At 34.6% G+C, this 20,406-nt stretch overlaps 1 protein-coding gene across 1 annotated transcript; it reads right to left on the reverse strand.

The window, feature by feature from the left end:
* Window positions 1-1,041: 1,041 nt before the first annotated feature.
* On the reverse strand, window positions 1,042-19,915 carry LOTGIDRAFT_197993 (hypothetical protein). Its single transcript, XM_009068664.1, has 25 exons — window positions 19,763-19,915; window positions 19,078-19,220; window positions 18,454-18,616; window positions 17,814-17,905; window positions 15,293-15,434; window positions 14,913-15,052; window positions 14,268-14,442; window positions 13,278-13,379; window positions 12,762-12,956; window positions 12,221-12,318; window positions 11,681-11,825; window positions 11,234-11,388; window positions 10,598-10,750; window positions 8,393-8,567; window positions 7,754-7,898; window positions 7,447-7,525; window positions 7,007-7,200; window positions 6,443-6,612; window positions 5,880-6,090; window positions 5,515-5,602; window positions 3,661-3,794; window positions 2,984-3,141; window positions 2,406-2,597; window positions 1,916-2,074; window positions 1,042-1,403 (listed from the first exon to the last, which is right to left on the reverse strand). The coding sequence occupies exons 1-25, from the start codon at window positions 19,790-19,792 to the stop codon at window positions 1,323-1,325; spliced, it is 3,519 nt and encodes a 1,172-aa protein (XP_009066912.1). The 5' UTR covers window positions 19,793-19,915; the 3' UTR covers window positions 1,042-1,322.
* Window positions 19,916-20,406: the final 491 nt, after the last annotated feature.

Genomic DNA, 20,406 nt, shown 5'->3' on the forward strand with positions numbered 1-20,406 from the left:
ATTATAGATAAGATAGACGTTTTTTTCTTTAAAAATTGACCCACTCTAGAGGCTTTAGTCCAACTTTATTTGAAAGAATAAACAATCAGCACTAAATGATATAACCAAATTAAAAAAAATACAAACAAAATAGAATAGTACATTCAAACTATGCTTGTAATACATGCTCAATGTTTCGTTCCGTAACCTCTAATTTCATATTTTGTGCGCAAGTACTTCCAAGCATTTGATCGAATGAAATAGCTTACAAAAACGAAACGAGCTGTATTTCAAACAGATTGATGTTTTCTGTAATGTAAATCATTTCTAATTGAGAAAATAATAAATAATATGCTAACATGCATAGTAATGAAAGTAAAATAACAGATATATTTATTATGTACAGAAATAACAAGAACGGTTGCCAAAATTATGGTAATGATACAGTAATGAAGGCAACCACAATGTAATGCTTTAAAGGGACATTCAACCCATAGAAGTTAATTTAGGCTTGATATCACCTTATAGGAGAAACTTTCGACAACTAAATCGTAATTCGAAAATACTGACGACATTTAGATACATTCTGGATTATCTAAACATTTATCATTGTCTCAAATTAACAATATCTGCATGATCAATAAGATTCAAAGATGGGTAACAGTAAAGAGTTTCCCTATTATAATGTAACACTAAAATATACATTATAAGCATCAAAGTTATCGAAAGAGCGAGTCCGTTGGTCGTATCTGCACGTCAAATATATGCTAATTCGACCAAACCAAGGAGCTGATACCAAAATACGTTAGAGCGAACATGAAATAGTCGATCGACCTCTAATTTCTCAATCTTTAGGTTTATGTAGAATTTAGTGTAATTGTAACCAATTTGTCTTGACGTAGTTGCCAATTGAACTATCGATTTTAATAATTAACAAAATTGTTAAAATCAATGTTACCCCTTTTGTTTTTTACAGGGGATGCTTCTCTCTGCTTTCCGAATTTCTTAAATATTTTAAAACAATTAATGTGAATTTTAACAATCAAACGTTTTGCTCTTTTTACAATAGACAGAAAAACAAGCATTAAATATAAATGGAGACCAACACCAATGATTTTGACCTGATGCGTTTAAAGGATGAGCGATGAATTAGCACTTTATTGCCTCTTGAAAGAGTGTGTCCAGCGGAACTATTAAATACATTTTATTGAAATTTGTGCGATTTCGCTGGGCAGACTCTTTCATCAATGGATAACAACAATAATAAAATGTCGAATCGACTTTAACAATCATATTATTTGATTAAAATTCTAAATCTAGAGATAATCTAAGAAAATGAAATATTATTTTAAAGGATTTTTCAACTGTATATTTATGTTACTGGTATGCTTTTCTGGGGCTTTAGGCTTGGATGTTGAAATAGGCTGAAATGAAAAGAATATGATATCTCTATACGCATAGCAAATGAAAAAAATATCAAATTAGCATTTCAATCATTGTCTCTAAAAAATCGACGATTATACACATAACTAAAACAAAGCGTGTTCTGGTGGCCGTCTTCAGAATTTGCTTATTTGAGAATATTATGCCTTCCAGTTACTTGAATGGCCCAAAAATGCTTCATCCGGCATCGCAATCCAATAATCAAACCAATGACATTGTTAAAATAAACGATAAGATCGGGTATGAGTTTTGAGTTTTCCGTCTTACTGGTTGGATCATAAAAACGATTTTCGGGGTTTCGCCGCCATGTTTTGTGGGTAGCAAACTTCGAACTTGACCTTACTCAAACGCCATTGTAATATATTGTCAGCAATGTTTAAAATCGTTTATAATGAGTACTGATAAAGTCATGCTGTATACAATGATTTATATTGTCAGGACAGTATAATTTTCGTTTATTTGTATGAATTTATATGAATAATAAAATGCTTACCGTAGAACCTGTAGGTATTTCCTGTACCGAATCATTCTCGCTAGGTTTACTTGTTGACGTCATAAACTTCCAGGCTCGCTTATTCGGGTCACGTGGTTTATCGTTTTCACTTCTTTTAAAAGTTACACCGAATATATCTTCGTGGAATCGGTTAGCATCCTGTAATATACCATATCAACATTATTACTTTGTTTACTCAATGCCTCTCGCGTTTTTGGGAAACTGGAAGGGTCTGTACCTTCGTCAAATAACAGGTGTCATTGTGTCACCAGGACCATGTGTTATCACTGAGTCTCAAACGATAACAGCCATTATAAGCATTAAACAAGGTTCTCGCTTTTCGTTTCGCCAACTTAACGTTACTCCACGGCATAATATTTGCATGTGCAATCAATGTACAAAGTTACTCACAGAAAGTGAACAAATTGTACAAAAACTATACATCAAACACAATTGAACTCTTACTTGACCCCTAAGTCTAATGACTTACCCTTAATTTGAGGATGAAGTTCTTAGACTCATCAGACTTCATGCCACCACAAGTTTGAAGAATGGTATCTAAGGTATTGGTGACGTTCTGAGCCATTGAAACATCACCACAAACATAGAAATGTCCCCCATCTTTAACAATAGATTGGTATATCGTTTCACTGTTAGCAATTAGGCAATCCTGAACATATGTCTGAAACAAAAGATACTAGGTTTTATGACGACTCTAGCCATTCACTTCATAGTGAACCAATCATTACACTTTAACTCGTTTGTTTCTAATATAATGATCGGCGGGAAGTCTTTTTCGAATGATCACAAGAAACATTTCCTATGGTATCACACTGTTGTACCCCTCCCCTCCTCTCACCGAACCATGCCACGTTGGTCTTAATGTATCTGTACCTATCTGTTTCTGTGTCTTTATGTCCTTGTGTTTAGGGAAATGTCAACATAAATTATATTAGCTTTTTGAATAAACGTGTATAAGGCCTTATAAAATGACTTACATCAGGTGTACCAGAATAGTGCCGTGCTTTGAGTCATGGTTCGAGGTTAGAATGGTTAGCTTAAACCTACCTTGGGTTGATTTGGTTCCCTAGACAAGGCCACATGAAAATTGGAGAGAACTTTGTCAGCTTTCATCTGTGCCAGTTCATCTTTGTATATATGATCCTCTGTAGATCGTCGACATCCAAAATACTGCTCCATACGTCCCCAGCCCTTCTTATCACCATCTGAAATCAAGCAACAACATCGTTTCTTTCTTGTTTCATTTTTTTTTGATGAAGGCCCAGACACTCTTAGTTTTACAAAACCACAAGACATTGTTACATGTACACAAAACATTGAAACACCATTTCATCCTTTGATATAGCCATAGTCGAAAAGTAAAACCATCAAACAATTACCCAAAGCAGAATGAATGGAGTTATTCTGTACAAAATGTAAATGAATTTGTATACAAAATACTTTTATCTCTTAAAACAGATTCATCAAATTTTGAAGACTATCTGATTAGATCCAATGAATCCAATACTTTGTTCAATTACAGATCTCCTTTCTATATTGTTAAACATTGACTTGTATTGTCAGTCCACTTCTACTAGTGTTTTGCAATGACAGAAGTCGAAGAAGAACCTCGTAATATTATTAATGGCAAGTGCAGTAATTTACAGAAAAAAACACGCAACGAAACAAACATTTATTTTCATCTCAGATTAATTAAAAAAATACAGACAAAAATTGTAACTTACGACAGGGTATGTCTTCCATTTCCATATCTAATTTACGTTGCTGCCAGAAACTCCTAAACGGTGCTATACCTGTACCAGGACCCACCATAATAATAGGTAATGTATTGTCATCAGGCAGGCGGAATAACGGAGCTCTGAAACAGGAAATCAGTTATCTTGATTGATACATGTTGTCAAAAGAACTTCTGGAACATTGGAATTCCGAAAAGATTGATATTGCCGTCTCAGTTCATGGATACACGTGAATATGTCATAGTATAGGTGAAGAGAGGAATGGAGACCGGGGGAGGAGGGGGTAGCTAGTGGCTAATATGTTAAAAGAAAACCTCAGAACCAGTTTATAGATACATGTGTACATGAACATTATTTAGCTAATGCCTTAGTCCTTTCTCGAACATCACGGAACTTTGAAATTCCGAAAAGATTGATCAATCGACTTCCGGTAACAGATATATTTGGCCGAAAACCCCAAATGTGGAATTCCGAAAAGATTGATACGTCCCATTCAGTTCGTATATGTGCATATATAAGCCAAAAAATGTTATTCACTGAATGAAGAATATGTAAATCAGGCAACAGCACAATAGTTGAAATTCCGACATGATCGATATGTCGGATTGACTTCATGCATACGTATGAGTACTTTACCATCATGGGGAAATTGGACACAGACGAGTTTTTAGACGATAATAACATACTGAAGAGAGTCAAATACTTCATGCTGGTGTTTTAAACGGTTGATGTTTAAAGGGACAGGTGCGACATTTCTGGGGACATTTTTGGATCTTGAATATACGTAAATAGTCGTCAGAACTATAGACCTTAAACATTAACTTTTTACTTATTTAGTTCACGAGCTTATTTTCTCTCTGATATTTGGGGTATCCGAAAGTTGAACGTCTTGTTGATATAGTCTCTAACACCAAGACACCTTCCGTCGCAGCTGTGCACACACGAAGTAGAACATGATGATTGAGTTAGTTTACTGTAAACACATGACGTCATCAACGGATATTCAAAATAAAAAATCTCTTATAATGCCGACTATTTGAAATAACTTTCAAACATAAACAGTCATGGATACACTTGGATTTGAAGGTTCAAATTTCAACGGTAAGTTGTGAACATTATCATTGATTAGTAGTGGAACAATTCACTTTTTTGAGATCAAGGTATGATTTACTCCCGCAAATGCCGCATCTATCCTTTTAAGACTTGCTTTATGAATATGCATGAAGGAGTTCTGATAATTAAATAACGAAGACTTATATAAGGAATGCTACAAAGAAACTATCATTTACTATGGGTTTTTTGATCAGAAAACTCAGTGATGCCTGATATATCTTAATTATTTCAAAAGGTTTTTTATGAATACTCTCCGGAGCAATTCATTACGTAATACCCTAGATGCAATAACAAAAACACAAGCTTATACGGAAAGTATATTTCTATTTTTGTACAAATCTTGTTCATTGATAGATGGGGTTAGTCAATGGAATGAATTCAGAATGTAGTCTTTGATATGTGGGTGGCCATGTATCACAACAAAACCTACAATTTGTGTCAATTCCTGACATTATAAATGCTGAGCTCTCAGATAACATCATCCCAAATCAGTCTTACTGCATTCATTAAATATGTTATGTCATTTATAGATTACTCACATACTATTCACAAATGTTAAAGTACATAATCAGGCTTAATATGCTGTTTAACATTAATCAAAAATCGTTTCAGAGTCGATCCCAATTAGTTTCGTTTTCTGATATCAAATCTTGATAGTTTCTGTTCATTTTTTAGTGGTGTCTGATCGTTTTAGTCGGTATATATTCTAATAAGTATACAAAACCTTACCCTCTGACAGCACACGGTATTGTATGACCAGGTTCTACTCTGTTTAACCAAGACGATGCCACACCTTCATGGATAGGACCTGCTCCATCTGTAATCAAAATCAATGATAATGGTTTAGCCAATAGTGAAATAATATTCACTAGAACCTGAAACCCGTTATCAGTTTCTGAGTATACGTACAAGCGTGGGCATACGTACAATCGCTTACGATGATGAATGTTAAATATACCAAAATAGCATTATCAGTGATACGGAGATTCTGACCAGGTAGCAGAGTATATCGCTCGCTCACAATTGTGAAATAGTAGAATAATGACCTCGCGGATAATCCCACCAACATTAATGAAATGAAAAGGACGACATACCTTGTGTTCTAAACGACACTACAGCAACAGTAGCGTGTATCTCTCCAGGATAGACCACGGGAGCTGAACTAATACTGTAAAATCTCTGTTGTAGAAGCGGAAGTTGCGTCATCAATAGAGATGGTGGAACTTTCAGAGATGGGAACATCTCAAAGACTTCCAGCAGGTTTGGCATCAGATCATACTTCCATTCCTCATAGGCTTGCGAATCCTGCAACATTAAGCATAATAAAGATTAGGGTGGTTGAAAGTTACTATCCGACAGAGGGCACTGGCACAGGATTAAAGCAATGTTCAAGAATGTTAAGGTAGACTGTGAACAAAACTTTTAGGCCTGGCACTGGCTAGAAACATAATAGAGCAATTATCAAAACGTTTGAACAACAATTCAACCACGGAGTAATATTCAATATGTCAGTACGCAATAACATAATTGAGATGATAGTTGCTTTGATTTGATGCGATGTATTTTGTTTAAAAAAAAAAAGAACATAAAAAAACAAATATTTCATTCTAGGAAAAGCATTTCCTCGCTTTATCGATTCATCGGGGGCTACGTTTACCTTGGCCAGTAGCTCCAACTGTTCTTTCTCCACCTCACGTGTGGCTTGAGCAGCTAATGCTTGTAGAAGAGATTGTGAAGGAGATGTAGTTATATCGAGGAAGCGAGAGAATGCTGTTCGTAATGTACACGTTGGAAACTTCTCATATGGTCCCCATGATTTAGTAGTTCCTGTAAATATTCATATTTAAAGTTAGATTATAAAGACCAAGAGATTTGACACATATAGGATCAGCAAAAGCCCTTTTAAACTATAAATATCAAATATTTATTTGATAATTCCAAATGGTAAGGATCAGCTCTCGGTTCTTGAAGCCAAGACCAAAGAATTTAAGCTCCACAAAAATGAATATTATGATGGGTGTCGAGGCAAGGTATCTTCACTATTACGGAACACCTGATTTGACTCTGTTACTGGGTTAGTGTAATCAGCAAATCTACAGTGAATAACAAATGCATAACTCTTAACGATTAGACATACTTTTGACACACTGACTGCACACACTTTGTATTAAAATCTGGGTAAATATTCATCTATATACATATAATTCAAATAATAGCTAACCTAAAGGCATATTTTTCTCTGTAAGGAATTCCAGTCTAATGAGCTGATCTGGTGGTGGAGCGTTACTCAATCTAGCCAGTATAGCTGATACCAAGTCAGGATTATTTTCAGGGAAAACACCAACATGATCACCAGGCATATACAATAACTCAGAGGCTCCCTGTGTATCCATCGTCACCAGTATGGTTTGACGTCTGAAATAAGCAGGACATATGCAAGCTGTTGTAGGACATTTTCGAAATATGATACCGCTAAACTATTTAAATCGGATTAACATATAACGAGTTCACTGCTTTATTAAAAATAAATTCCATACTTACGCTTTAGGCTTCATACAAATAATCCACTCTTACTCTTGCAAGGTCCATTGGAACCAATCGAGCGTTTCTCAACCTCTTAAAGCCAACGCCCATCAGATACAAATATATGAAATAACTTACTCGGAATCTGCAGCCTGAAGTTGTTTTCTTTCCAACATTTTACATGGTAATATTGTTTTATTGTGTAGCTTGGACAAAGCTACAATAGAAACAATGACAAGCTCGAATGTATGTGGGACATACAATATTATAGAAGCAAAGATGTTGACTTTTTGTTAAATTGCTAATGGTGCTTTTCTGGTTGAGGCGCACACGTTTACGATTTCACTGGCCCGTTTCGCCATGTTCTTTGCAGCAAATCGATACACTTTGACAGTATTCACATCGAGTTTTAAATGGCAACATAAAGGTTCAATTATATTTCTACCTGCACACGGTTCCATTTCCTTCTCATTATCGAGCGGTGTCAATCGGAACTTTTCAGGAACCCAAGTATGATCGGTACTGGATAATGCTCCTGTAGCCTCGCTCATATTGACGTCATCTCCCAGACAGAAAGTTTCACAAGCAGCCTAATGAAATAAAAGTAAAATAGTAAAAGAAGATTGGGATGACAGTGGTTATTTTCGTCTGTTCCAGTCGGTCGCTGACTTTCATAATGACTAAAGCAGGAATAGAGTATGCTTTAAAGGGCAAGGTGATCTAACTTTTGAGCTTAAAAGGCTTACAAGATACATGTATACTACGAGGACCGAAATTTTAAAGAAATAAACACTTAAATACGCAATTGTATATAGTGGCGTTTCTAGGAAAAATTAACTGGGGGTGGGCAAGAGCGACAAAATTTTCCTGGGGGCCACAGGCTATACTTTCACTGTGTAAATTGATACAAATTTTGAAAGTTGGTGGGAGGCAAAGCAGGGCGGGTCTCTCTCTACCGCCCCCTCCCCCCGTTAAAATGCCACTGATTGTATATATTGTTGAATTTTGGCAGCAAAAAAACTCTACTTCTGTGGATAAATAAAATTGGATTGTCCATTCTTGAAAAGATTTTAAGAAACCTCACCTTAAAGACCTCCTGTGCCCAGTTTCTAAAAGATTCTTCCTGTCCACAAAGTTCATCTCCTTCTCCCATATCATAAATCCTCTCAGAGCCTAATTCACTCATCATCTTATCCATATAATTAGCAAAGGCACAGAAATTAGGATAGGCTCTAGAACCCAGGCCGAAGACAGAGAATCTGAAAAGGTTTAAAATGAAGATATCATCATTATCATCGTCATTATCATAAGAAGTATCATCATCATTGAATTTCAAAAAGTATTTGTCGTTTTCAATATCCGTGCAGGTGCAGACAATTTGGTCACATGCTCAATCAAGTTCAGAAAAGTTGTGGTCTTCATTAACCTGATTAAATACATAAAAGTGGGATGCTCATTTCAATACATTTTGATTTTCCTGGAACTACGATTTCCAAGGCATCGGCATCAATATAATGATGTAAGCGAGGTAATTAAATCACCATTCTGCTACATGGTTTGTCAACTCCCCTTCTCTCTTTCAAACAGTTCATTTCACTGATAATAATAAATTGTTGTTTTTTTTCTTATTTTCACATTAAGATATATTTCAAGAAATTAAAGTATATCAGCGCGTGATTTTTAAATGTCGTGAATGAGTTAAATGTCCATAAAACATCACATTCATTAAGTGTGTAATGCATCTACAGATTGTCATGTTATAATAGGCTCGAATATACGTAATCACACAATAAGGGCACCTTTTTCTGAGCGAGCGTGTAGAAAACACTCTAGATATTTGTATTTGAAAAAAGATATATCTAATTTACATTGAACGATGTTGCATGATCATCATTTGTCCTTTATGGAACAGTAAAAATATAATGTAAAACTATTTTTCATTTTATACTCATACATATGCATGTACTTATTGTAAAGAAATGCACTTCAAAGAACTTCTGAAAGTGCACGAAAGTAGAACTACGATTCGTTTTTACCGTGTTTCCCTTTAGCAGGTAAACCTAGTACTTGGAATCGAGATAATAAATATTCATTTCAGCGAGGTATTTCTTTTAACCAGTCACATCAACACGCTTACGTGCATTCATTACCACCTTATGTATTTAAATATAATTCATATAAATATGAATACACGCATAAAACTCGTCCAATCCATTTAATGCGTAAAACTCCATTTCGTTTCATTTAAAATATAAGCCAGATTTTCGCGATCAACCAGGAAGCTTCAACATTCATTAGCAGTGCATTAATAAAAACCGACAATAACGAGTTTTTTCTACAAATAGCGAGACAAAATAGATGACAGACCTCACTAACTGCACAACAAAACCTTTTATTTAATTAAAGAAAAAAAACTAATTTCATTGAGAAGAAAAGTGCGAAATGAACTGTTTGAAAATAGATTGTTCTTCTGTTGTGATTCTCTAGGGACATACTTATCGTTAACCCGCTTTGTATAATATTGACCCTGAAATACTTTCAATTGTTTTGTCCTCGACCACATTCCTACCGATCTGTCATGTTACAGATATTCTCAACGGTTGGCTTTCATTCCCTCCCCACCCCCGAAGTAAAGTAAAATAAAACTCAAAAATAATACTTCACCATTCATTGAAATTTTCATAAAGCAAATAAAAGACAAAGTAGAATTTTGATGGCTCTTTTGAAGTTGAAGTTCTCAAAATACATTTCAGAAATCCACAGAGTGATAAAGCAGTAACTATATCAACGTCATTGGTTTGATTATGGGATTGTGAGGCCAGATGAAGTATTTTTGGGCCACTCAAGTAATCGAAAGTGTTAATTCACTTCTTTTTTTTATCTCTTATTGTTCAATATGTGTCGAGAAAACAAGATCTAATTAGTTACACAATTGTTTATATATGTAAATATCCAATTATAGTCAAAGGAAAACCAAATATATTAAACAATAGTCTGAAGCCATGAGATATGGTTGTTACTAATTGCAACAAAGAAGCATCGAATTATTCAGCATTCAGGTGGATCACCACAAATAAATACGGTGTCTACCAGATGTTTCGTAAGGAAAACTGTACGTAGGTTCTTTTTTTACTGACGAGTCATTACAGAAACTGCAGGCGAGACGTTACTGAAACGAGTTTCACAATGCAACGAAGGAAATCCTGCTGTTATAATATCCTCTCTTTCGTGCACATCCATGCTGTCTTTAGTTTAGTTTTGGTTCAGCATTATAAGTAGGTTACCTTACCTAACATTAGCTAAAGGTCCTGTTTCCATAAACAGATTGGTATCTTCTGCTCTTGAAACCTCTTCATCTTTACTATCTACTCCTGTTTTTACACTCTTTTCACTGGAGGTACTCATTCTAATATAGGAAGACGACTTGAAGTCTTTTGATGTGCTGAAAACAGACCATTCATGTGTTAGACTAAATGAGCAATAGTATCTAAGTCTTGTCTTTGATTATCTCGATGGTAATGCTTCAATATTTAGACGAGGCGTTCCTTACGGAGAGTCCACAAGGCTGATATCAACTTTTAGCATATTTTTAGGATGTGGTGCATATTGCAAGGGCCTTATTCTCTAAATAACTTAGCTTAAGATTATTTTAGTGTTCCAGTCATCTGATTGTCCAGTCACTAATATAGATTTAAAGTTAAATTTTGTTAACCAATTAGATAACCGTACTTCGTAAAATATGGATTTTATCTTACATCAGTTTTCAAGAATAGGGCTTCAGTATTTCAAGATTGGTAATTTATTTCAAATTATAGATCTATTGCGAGTAATGATATCTGAAGCGAGGTCAAATTAAATATTTTGCCAATTAATAATAAGTACGGTTTGCCTTATCACATCAAATAAAAACTGTGTAAAGACTTACTCTACGTTCTCATCATTAGTTTTGATTTCAAATAAACTTTTAGCGAATACTTCTCCATTTTCTGGTGGATCACCGTTACCAAATGTACTAGTAACTATTAATACTAGCGCCTCGTGCTCTAATTCTGTTATATCATATTCATCCATTGATATCACCTGGAAAAGAGTTCAAATAGTTCCATAACAGATAGGTCCATAACAAATAGTTACCTTCTAGCAAATAGTTACATGGCAAAAAGTTCCATAGCAAATAGTTCCACAGCAAACAGTTCCAAAGTAATTAGTCTCATAGCTTAAAGTTGCACACAACAATAATGGAAGCCTATTACAAACCTGTGCCTTATCGTAAGAGAGTATTTAGCTTTTGCGTAACGTTTGCTTGAGCAGCCAAATGCCAATAGCTCTCCTGAACAATTCCCACAACTGGAAGATAAAGATTTCAACTTACTTTAGCATCGAAGGCGTGTTTGAAGATTTCACACAATGTTTTAGCAAATCGTTCTGATTTACCAGTTTCTGTAGCGTATAATATGGTACATTTCACTCTTCTAGCAAGAGCTTTACCCATTAATTTAGCTGAGAATTTCACTGCCCTGTAATAGAAATGGTCAAGTTATTAGCTGTCCATGTACTAATCAAATAGTGCAGAAGAATTTTAGAACGTGTTTTCGTCGTAGGATATAGATGATGAAGCGGGCTAGAAGTTTTTCCTCTTTGCAAAGACCTAAAAAGAATTTCCCTCGTTTTGTATCTATGGTGTTTCTTGAAGGAAGCATCTCATTTTCTGCAAATTTTATTTTATTTTTGCTCATTTCGAGTCCAAAAATATCGTCACATATGTTGAAGATCTGCTTATTTTTCCTCTTTGCAAAGAATTCAAAAAATGCCACCATTTCTTTTCCTATCAGGTAGCTTGGAGGAAACAATTTGTACGATTGTTTCAAGGCCCACAATATCACAACACAGAAGAGTAATAGAAGAGTATTACCGAGCCAATTCTTTAAAACCAAATCTACGTTTTGGTCGATCTGAAGATCGTGTCTTGTCTCGGTCTTTCTTCCAGATATGAGATTTCCATGCGTCTTCCTGAAAAACATCCGAGTAACTTATTTACTTGAAACATCTAGCATTAAGGTGATTCAAATGGTGATATCTTGACATGGGTAAACTATTTCATTTAAAAGAAAAAACAAACCAACTTCAAATTTAAACAGTTAATCATTGAAACTGTATCAAGGAATCGCAAGAAATTAGATGTAAAAGACAATGGATGGGACGCTACAACTGCAATGTTACATCAACTCTTCTACAAATCTTAACAAATAGAATTTGTATCACGTTATAAAATCTTTGCATCGTCCTCCTATTCATACACTTATTCATCTATTATAAGAAATAGATTAGTTGAAGGCTTGAAATCCTCTCTCTGAGTGCTGAGTGCTTACCGTTAACCCTCTACCTCCATTGACATACAACCCCCTTAGTACATTGGAATAGATACAGTCCATAATGGTAACCTCGTATCATACCTGATATTCATATGAAGGTTTCATTTTGTACAGTAACATCTCTTGATGGAACACCTGACACAGTGAACCACTCATTGGGGGTACAACCCAGACCCAATCAGCAGGACAACCACCTCGTAGTCTCTGTTCATTCTCCAGATGTTTCATGAAAGATTCTGAAGCTGCATGATGATCTGTTATTGTTACTCCTTGAGTCTGAAATATGGTCATTATAATGTTTCACCCCTGAACTCTTCATTCAACAGACACAGATTGGAATTCTATATTATTTTTCGATATACAGTACATATTTAAGGAAAAAGTTCCAAAACTTTGTTCTAAAATCTGTAAAAATGTTTTGAACTACTAAGTGTATTTCCGTCTTAAATCATGACACAATTCAACTGCGTTGGAAACTGATCTACTATTGGCTGCTAATGTAGGTCTTTAAATTATATCAGCATCAACTTACTTCCAACAGATATTCAATGTTTTCCTCTCCCACAATATATGATTTGAAATGAGAACTGGTCTTACCTGGTAGCTATGAAGAACAGCTATATTTACTTCAACTAAAGCTCTATCTTTCCATAATGAAGAGCTTTTCTTCGTATCTAGACCCATCTGTTTACCTACTTTCTGTAAGCGAACGATAAAATAGAATACAATACAATGCCACGATAATTGTTTAGGACCAATATATATCGTCTTGAAGGATGGGTTACTTTGGTTCGGATTGGATCGTGTTCTTGGATCTAATAATCAAGGACATATTACTGGTATCCAGAATTACTGAACAACGGACGGGACTTTTTTTCATTATTTATTGTTGTACTTTATGTTATTAGCTAATGAAGACGGATCACACCGCATGTAACCTAAAAATTTCGACAGGGCAGTTTGGTCAGTTCACCTACTTTGGTCGACCTTTTAACTGGTACAAGTGGAGCAAACTTGACACGATGCTTGGACATTGAACTGAAAATAGCATCTTAACAATCTTTGACATGACTTGTTTGTCAATCATAAATATTAAATCAATTGATCTAATCAATCATAATAAAATATATGACACCGAAAAATACTGAAATAGATGAAAATTGACAAGGAGTGATCCCATATGGTCCAAGTTGTTGGAATCATTAGTTCCAGTATAATTCAATCTACATAGCGATCAGCTGGGTTAGATTTTATAGAAGGTCATATATCAGTCCCATTTAAAATTCATTCATTGGGACCTTGTAGAACTTCAAAGACCCCCTTGCCTATCGCCTACTACTCTGATTTAAATGTCTGATTAGCATTATCACAGCAAAGCATTACCCAGGCCAGTGCTTGTTTGAGAATACTATTATCATCTCGCAAACAACGGACACCCTTCAACAAACTTTTGAAATCCGAATTTACTTCTGTTAATTGTCAGCCTTCAAAAACATCTTTACTCTTATTTAAGTTTGTATTTGGTCGAAACGTTGTGAAAAGCACAACTACGAAAGTCGAACTGTAGTAATTTTGATCAAATCTCACCTCCAAGATATTATATCTATTGCTGTCACAGAAATCTCTGGCTCCAATTTCTGTTCCCATATACCACCCGTTAAATGGACAGGCTGTAAATTCCAATCCACCACAATCAAACATCATGGATGATACTGCTGGTAGAGAGAACCATTTCAACCCCAGTTCTTCAAACCATGGATATCTACAATGTATTAAAAGATTCAAATTGAAATATCATTGATAAATTGTTTTTTTACCAAAAACTACTGACGATTCGAACAGCAAAACGAAAATTCGAATCCCAAATTAAGAGATTGGCAATAAATGTAGATAGTCAATGTCAGTGAAGCCCTCTATGATTTTATTTGAAGTACGTGAAAGAAGAATGTTTATGGCAAAATCTGAGTCTGGCAAATGTGAAAAACTCTAGAATATAATCTAGTAATGTGATGCATGGTGTTTCGAATTCATTATAAACACTCCAGCCATTGGAGAGCAAACTAGAAATTAAGGACCGCAGCGCTATTGTGGCTGAACAGCTGGAAAACTGTGTATCATTTTCATATGAATGATACTCTGGACTAAACTAAGGGTAAGGGAACAGCATACAGTTGAGTTATTGTTACGATCCATTATGAAGTTATCTAATTTGAGAATTAGTGTCTTACTTACTTTGGATGTTTGATATGAACTTCTAAATTCAGCTCTGGAGGAACTTCAAAATATTCCGGATCATGTCCAACTGCTGATAGCACAATAGGAAGAACGTCAAAATTGGTGTATTTTGGTTTCCAACCCATATTCATGCAGACCTGAAAAAAGCATTAAATCATAAAATTATGTGATGAAAATTGCATAGAATTTTGGATTGGAATTTTATAGTTGATTTAGCTAATATTATCATTGCTGATTACATTATATAGATATAAAACAGAAAATTATACAAATCAAAGCCTTCACTGGCGATAATCTATTGGTCCACTCCCAAAATACGCCACTGAAAAAGGGCCACCAGATTTCCAAAAGAGTGGTCATGCTAGAAGAACCCTTACCTCGGTAAATTCCACAGACGCAGGGTCGCCTATAAATGAACCATCAGGCATTTTAAAGCCAGCATATTGTATAAGCTGCTTATTCCACACTCTATAGTCTTTCTTGGCGGTTGTTCTCTGTGGAAAGATGGTTATAGCCGATCTAAAACAAAAGGTAAACTTTGGAAATGGGATGACTGTTTTGCATGAATTCATGACAAATTATAAACTATCTACTGGGAATAGAAATCTTTTTATATTGGTTTAATTATTTCCATTATTTTATTGAGATTCATTGCAAGAATTGTTTAATTCAGTACTTGTACCCTTGACAAGGAAAATTGTTCCTCAAAAAACGATTGATATTACGAAATTCCTCAACTCAAAATATTATTATCAATGTCCATATTTTTATCATTATAATATCATGCATTAATATTCATCAAAAACGATTATTTTACGAAAGTTTTCACAATAAAATATTTGATTGTTTGATCTTTGTTATATTTATTTTAAATTAAGAATATATTTAAGAAGTTTTTCATATGTTTTATTAGAATGAACTGAACATATAGTAAATTTTCTCTCTTTCAATATTGGTAATTTTTTTTATACTTTTTTATGTGACAATAGCAAAGCTGAATTCGACAGCTGTTCTTTACTTATACATTATATATGTATTATGTTAATTAATTAACAATATTAATGAATTATATTATAAATATTTGTGTTATGTAGCGATTAGCTATAAACCTTAATTTGTTAGAAATACAGAGGTATATATCATATATGTGGGCCTAACCTTGCGCCATAATTTCAGAGGATTTCTCTTTTCAGTATAGATAAAAAAAAAAACAGAACATGCCGGATGCACTGAATTCCCCTATGATTCATCTTCCACTGGAACATCAGAGTAAAGACAAACAATGAATTCATGTCTATGTGTTTTTAAAAGATCTAAGACTGAAAGGGGATGTAAGTTGTTTTCTATATTTGGTATATCATGTATATCGGAGATATATTATTTTCTATTTGCAATATTAAAGATTTCAGTCTGATAGTTCCTGTTATAATGAAATGTTCAAGTGTATGATATATATCATTAAATTGATATACAATAATTTATGACATTAATATCGGACAATCGGATTTTTCAGCTTTTATAATAGCTACGTCATAAATTAAAAATTTGTAGTTGAATTGAAAGAGCCACAAAACTGAAAATTTGAATGGCACAAAATGATGCTATCAGTGTTCACGATACAAATAAAAGATTTAAAAATCTTCTTTTCAACCCCAATAGTAGTAATATAATGACATTGTAATATTGAACAAGCACATTATCGTACAATACAATCATGAACAGGACGGGTCAACTCAACCGTTAAACGTTTGATATACAATGTATTTATAATGATATCTATAATGAAATATAGAAAAAAACGGTAACATTTTGCATAGTATCAAAGCTTTGGTAATAAAATCAACCTCATAATTATAGATAGATATCAGACATAGTTTCAAAAAAATATCCCTTCATAGAATAAAATGCTATGAAATTCCCGTTTTTCTAAACTTCCTTGTCGAAAAATAAAATGTCGAAAGTAATTACTGCAATTTTAATTTCAATTTGAATTTGTAACGAAATGCTCTATGTGGCATTATTTTCAGCATAAATGGCTCGAAAACTATTTTTCTATGAAAAAATTGCCTTCTTTAGTATGATATGTTGAGTATTTCATACAAAAGATGAATGTTCACCCCTATAAATCTCCAATCATTTCATTTTCATCAAAAATCATATGCTAATATTGGTTATTTCTAACTTTTTGCAGAACTAAATTATTTGCCAGTGGTCCATGAAATGAAGTGAGCGATTTTGTTCGACTCATTGTTATTTTATCAGTTAATTATAAAATGATTATGAATGACATTATTTCAAGCAGCCCTACTGGATCCAAAGGTACAGAAAGATTGTTAAGAATATAAGTTCAATTCAATAGAGACAAAATGATAATTTGTGGGGGTAGGGAGGGGAGGGTGCTTGTTACAAACCAATGACATGGGCATGGGTTTTCAAAATTATCTCTCTATTACCCTCTTTCAGGTTCCTTGATAGATAGCATTACCTCTCTTGCACTTATAAATCTTATAAGATTTTTTGATATTTGTTGGGTTTTCTCTGCAACCTTTTTCATATCAGAAAATATAGCCTGATTAAATAGAACGACTTAACATGTCAAAAAGTTGATACCCCCCAAATTGAACATTGAAAAAAGAGAGATCTGATGTGGTTGTCACGCTACGTTTTCCCAAGCCATCCTTTCCTTTACTTGCTAATATTCAATAACTCAATGACCATCCCAGCCGATCTTCATAAGTACAATGAATTGGGCTTTGCTGTAAACTTTTGTAACCAATGTTCACATATTAATGGATACTATGGAAATTTGAAGCAAAACTCTCCATACATTTGCATTTTAGTCGAGCAAAAAATTAGGTCACAAAACCCATGCTTTATTTAATGTTATTGGTACATTACCTTATGTTTCCTTTATTGGTACCATATTTTATATGGTTACAGATAGCTTCAAACATACCACGAGCAGTTGTTATATGTCGAGCGTCAAAAACCTGAAATTTATTGAGCATTTAGTTCATAATGCATGCTGTTTATTTCGAAGCAGAAAATTTTACATTAGATGCTTTTCATTATACAAAACGTTTGATAGAAAAGCTACACAAATAAAACTACACAAAGTAACATGCGTGGAAAAAGTTTAAGCTTTGCATCGTAAAAACGCCTAAGCACCATTCTTTATACGGGCCATCCAAACTTGAAACTATGAGTAACAGCGGTATTTCTATATCGCTCTACAATTGGTGTATTGAGCACTTTTTTAACAGAGGTATTTCTATATCGCTCTACAATGGATGTATTGAGCACTTTTTTAACAGAGGTACTTCTATATCCCTCTACAATGGATGTATTGAGCACTTTTTTAACAGTGAAAATATTTTGATATTGGACGATGCTTTGAATATTAGATGTAAACCCACCAGCTTTTGGATTTACAAGAAAAAAAAGCTGTCTTTTGGACACACGACACGTTGGTTTGGATATTTCATTAAAATGGCATCAATGGTTAAAAGGTTTGGTGTTCGTTTGAAACACTACGTACCTGCAGTTTGGTCCATTGAATCCTACCAATACATCTTGGAGCATTTCTCCAGGCAGTTTTGGCACCAAACGTCAATTCACTAGTTGTTAATTCGTAGGTACCTGTGCTCTCGATAGCAGTGGTAATCTCTTGCCAACGTTTCTGATGAGAAGGGGTATTCACACTGTTGAAATGAAACCGAAATTAAAGTAAAACTGCAAATTTTTTTCAATCAAAAAGAATTTCATATACGTTTATCTACTAATTGGAAATTGTGCGAAAATTTACAAGAAAGTAGAAAAACTGGCGAAATGGATCTTAAATTTTCTCAATTTTCGTAATATTTTGAGTGATCATTTCCTTAGCAATAATATACACTATAGCTAATCTAATAAACTTTTGCAAAGTTGATATTTTTAAAAAATTTCAAAATCACGTTCCCGGATGTGACATACGGACGGGATGTTGTCACCTCAACGTGCCGATATCTTATCCCTTTTATCATTTTCTAGCAACGAGTAGGACCACATTTGTCCTGGCGATTGTCGAATGTGAGATGTAGTCTTTTATGGAAGCATACTAATGTGAAAATAAAAACGTAAAAAGGCTATGGAAATATGGCAGTGGAATAAAGGAAATATTTACCGCTTTATGGAGGCGTAGTAATTCTCAATAAAGGACTTGGCATGCATTACAAGTTCCTCGTTTGATCGTGGAACACCAGGGGCCCGTTTCGGGGCTAAATCCATCAATGACCCCATACATCGTTCAGTGGTACAAGGTACGGGCTGAAACAAGTATGAAAAATGTGATTGGTAGTTGAACTCATTTCAACTCAGATCTTACGATCATCATGAATAATGATAATTTACAGGATGAAAAGTCAGCCGATGAACAATTTACACAGCATGATTTTTTTGAGGAAGGAAATCAGAATAATCTAATGATTACATGATGCACATGTTCGAATATATAATTATGTGAACCTTCCCAAATCGGAGTATAGTGCCTCACGTTGGAGAAGGATCTCTGTGACAACCTTATCCACAATGTGTTGGTGGATATTAATTATATCTATAAACATTATTAGCATTGCGAACAACCAAGTCTATGTACACATGATATGGATATGTGTGGAGCGAACATGGGACAGGCTATCAAAAAGAATTGCGTCTAAAAGAAACCTTGTCTACTGTGTCTTTGTGGGTAATAAATATACCTATGATGATTATTAGCATTGCAGATTCCGAATGGAATGCAGATGGAAACGACTACCAAATGGCATTGGGATGTACATGTTGTTTTTCAAATTAATTTAAACTAGACCTACTTCAGTAGCTTGTTGGTGAAGAATGTCCATATCTGTTTTATTGTCCAGTAGGTATCGTAATTTGGTGTATTTCTTCGGACTTGGTGTGGCTGACGTACGCCGTTCACCCAATCTTCTGGGCGAATTTGCCAGCGATCCATTCTTCTTTTTGTCATTCGTCAGCTTCTTCAAATCATCCTCAGAGTTGTCATTTTTAAAACCCGATTTTGACAGCGTTCCATTTTGATGCAGGTGCTCGGAATTGCAGGAACCTTCAATCTCTCTCGTCGTCGAACCTCCTATGACCACACGTTTCGGGGTATTTTCCACCGACTGCGATTCCATGTTATTTTGAATTTTTACGTTTCCGGTGACCACCACAGTGATCTCGTCGTTATCCTGGATTATTTCTATAGCACGACGCGACGGGCTTTTCCCCTTTAAATTCTCATGATTTGACTCCATGATGTTCTTTTTGATTTTATTTCCGACCAATGAAGGACTTGATAGAATTATTTTCGGCGAACCTTGGCATCCGTTATCCAAAACCGTCTCTTCAAAATGTTCGCTTTTCTTGCGTTTATGGATATCGCCGTTAACTAGCGTTTTAGATTGCTCTATGGTTTGTGTTATTGCGTCACACTGTTTCGAGTCTATATTTATAT

This window comes from Lottia gigantea (genome assembly GCF_000327385.1).
Source record: "Lottia gigantea unplaced genomic scaffold LOTGIsca_92, whole genome shotgun sequence".
Lineage (NCBI taxonomy): Eukaryota > Metazoa > Mollusca > Gastropoda > Lottiidae > Lottia > Lottia gigantea.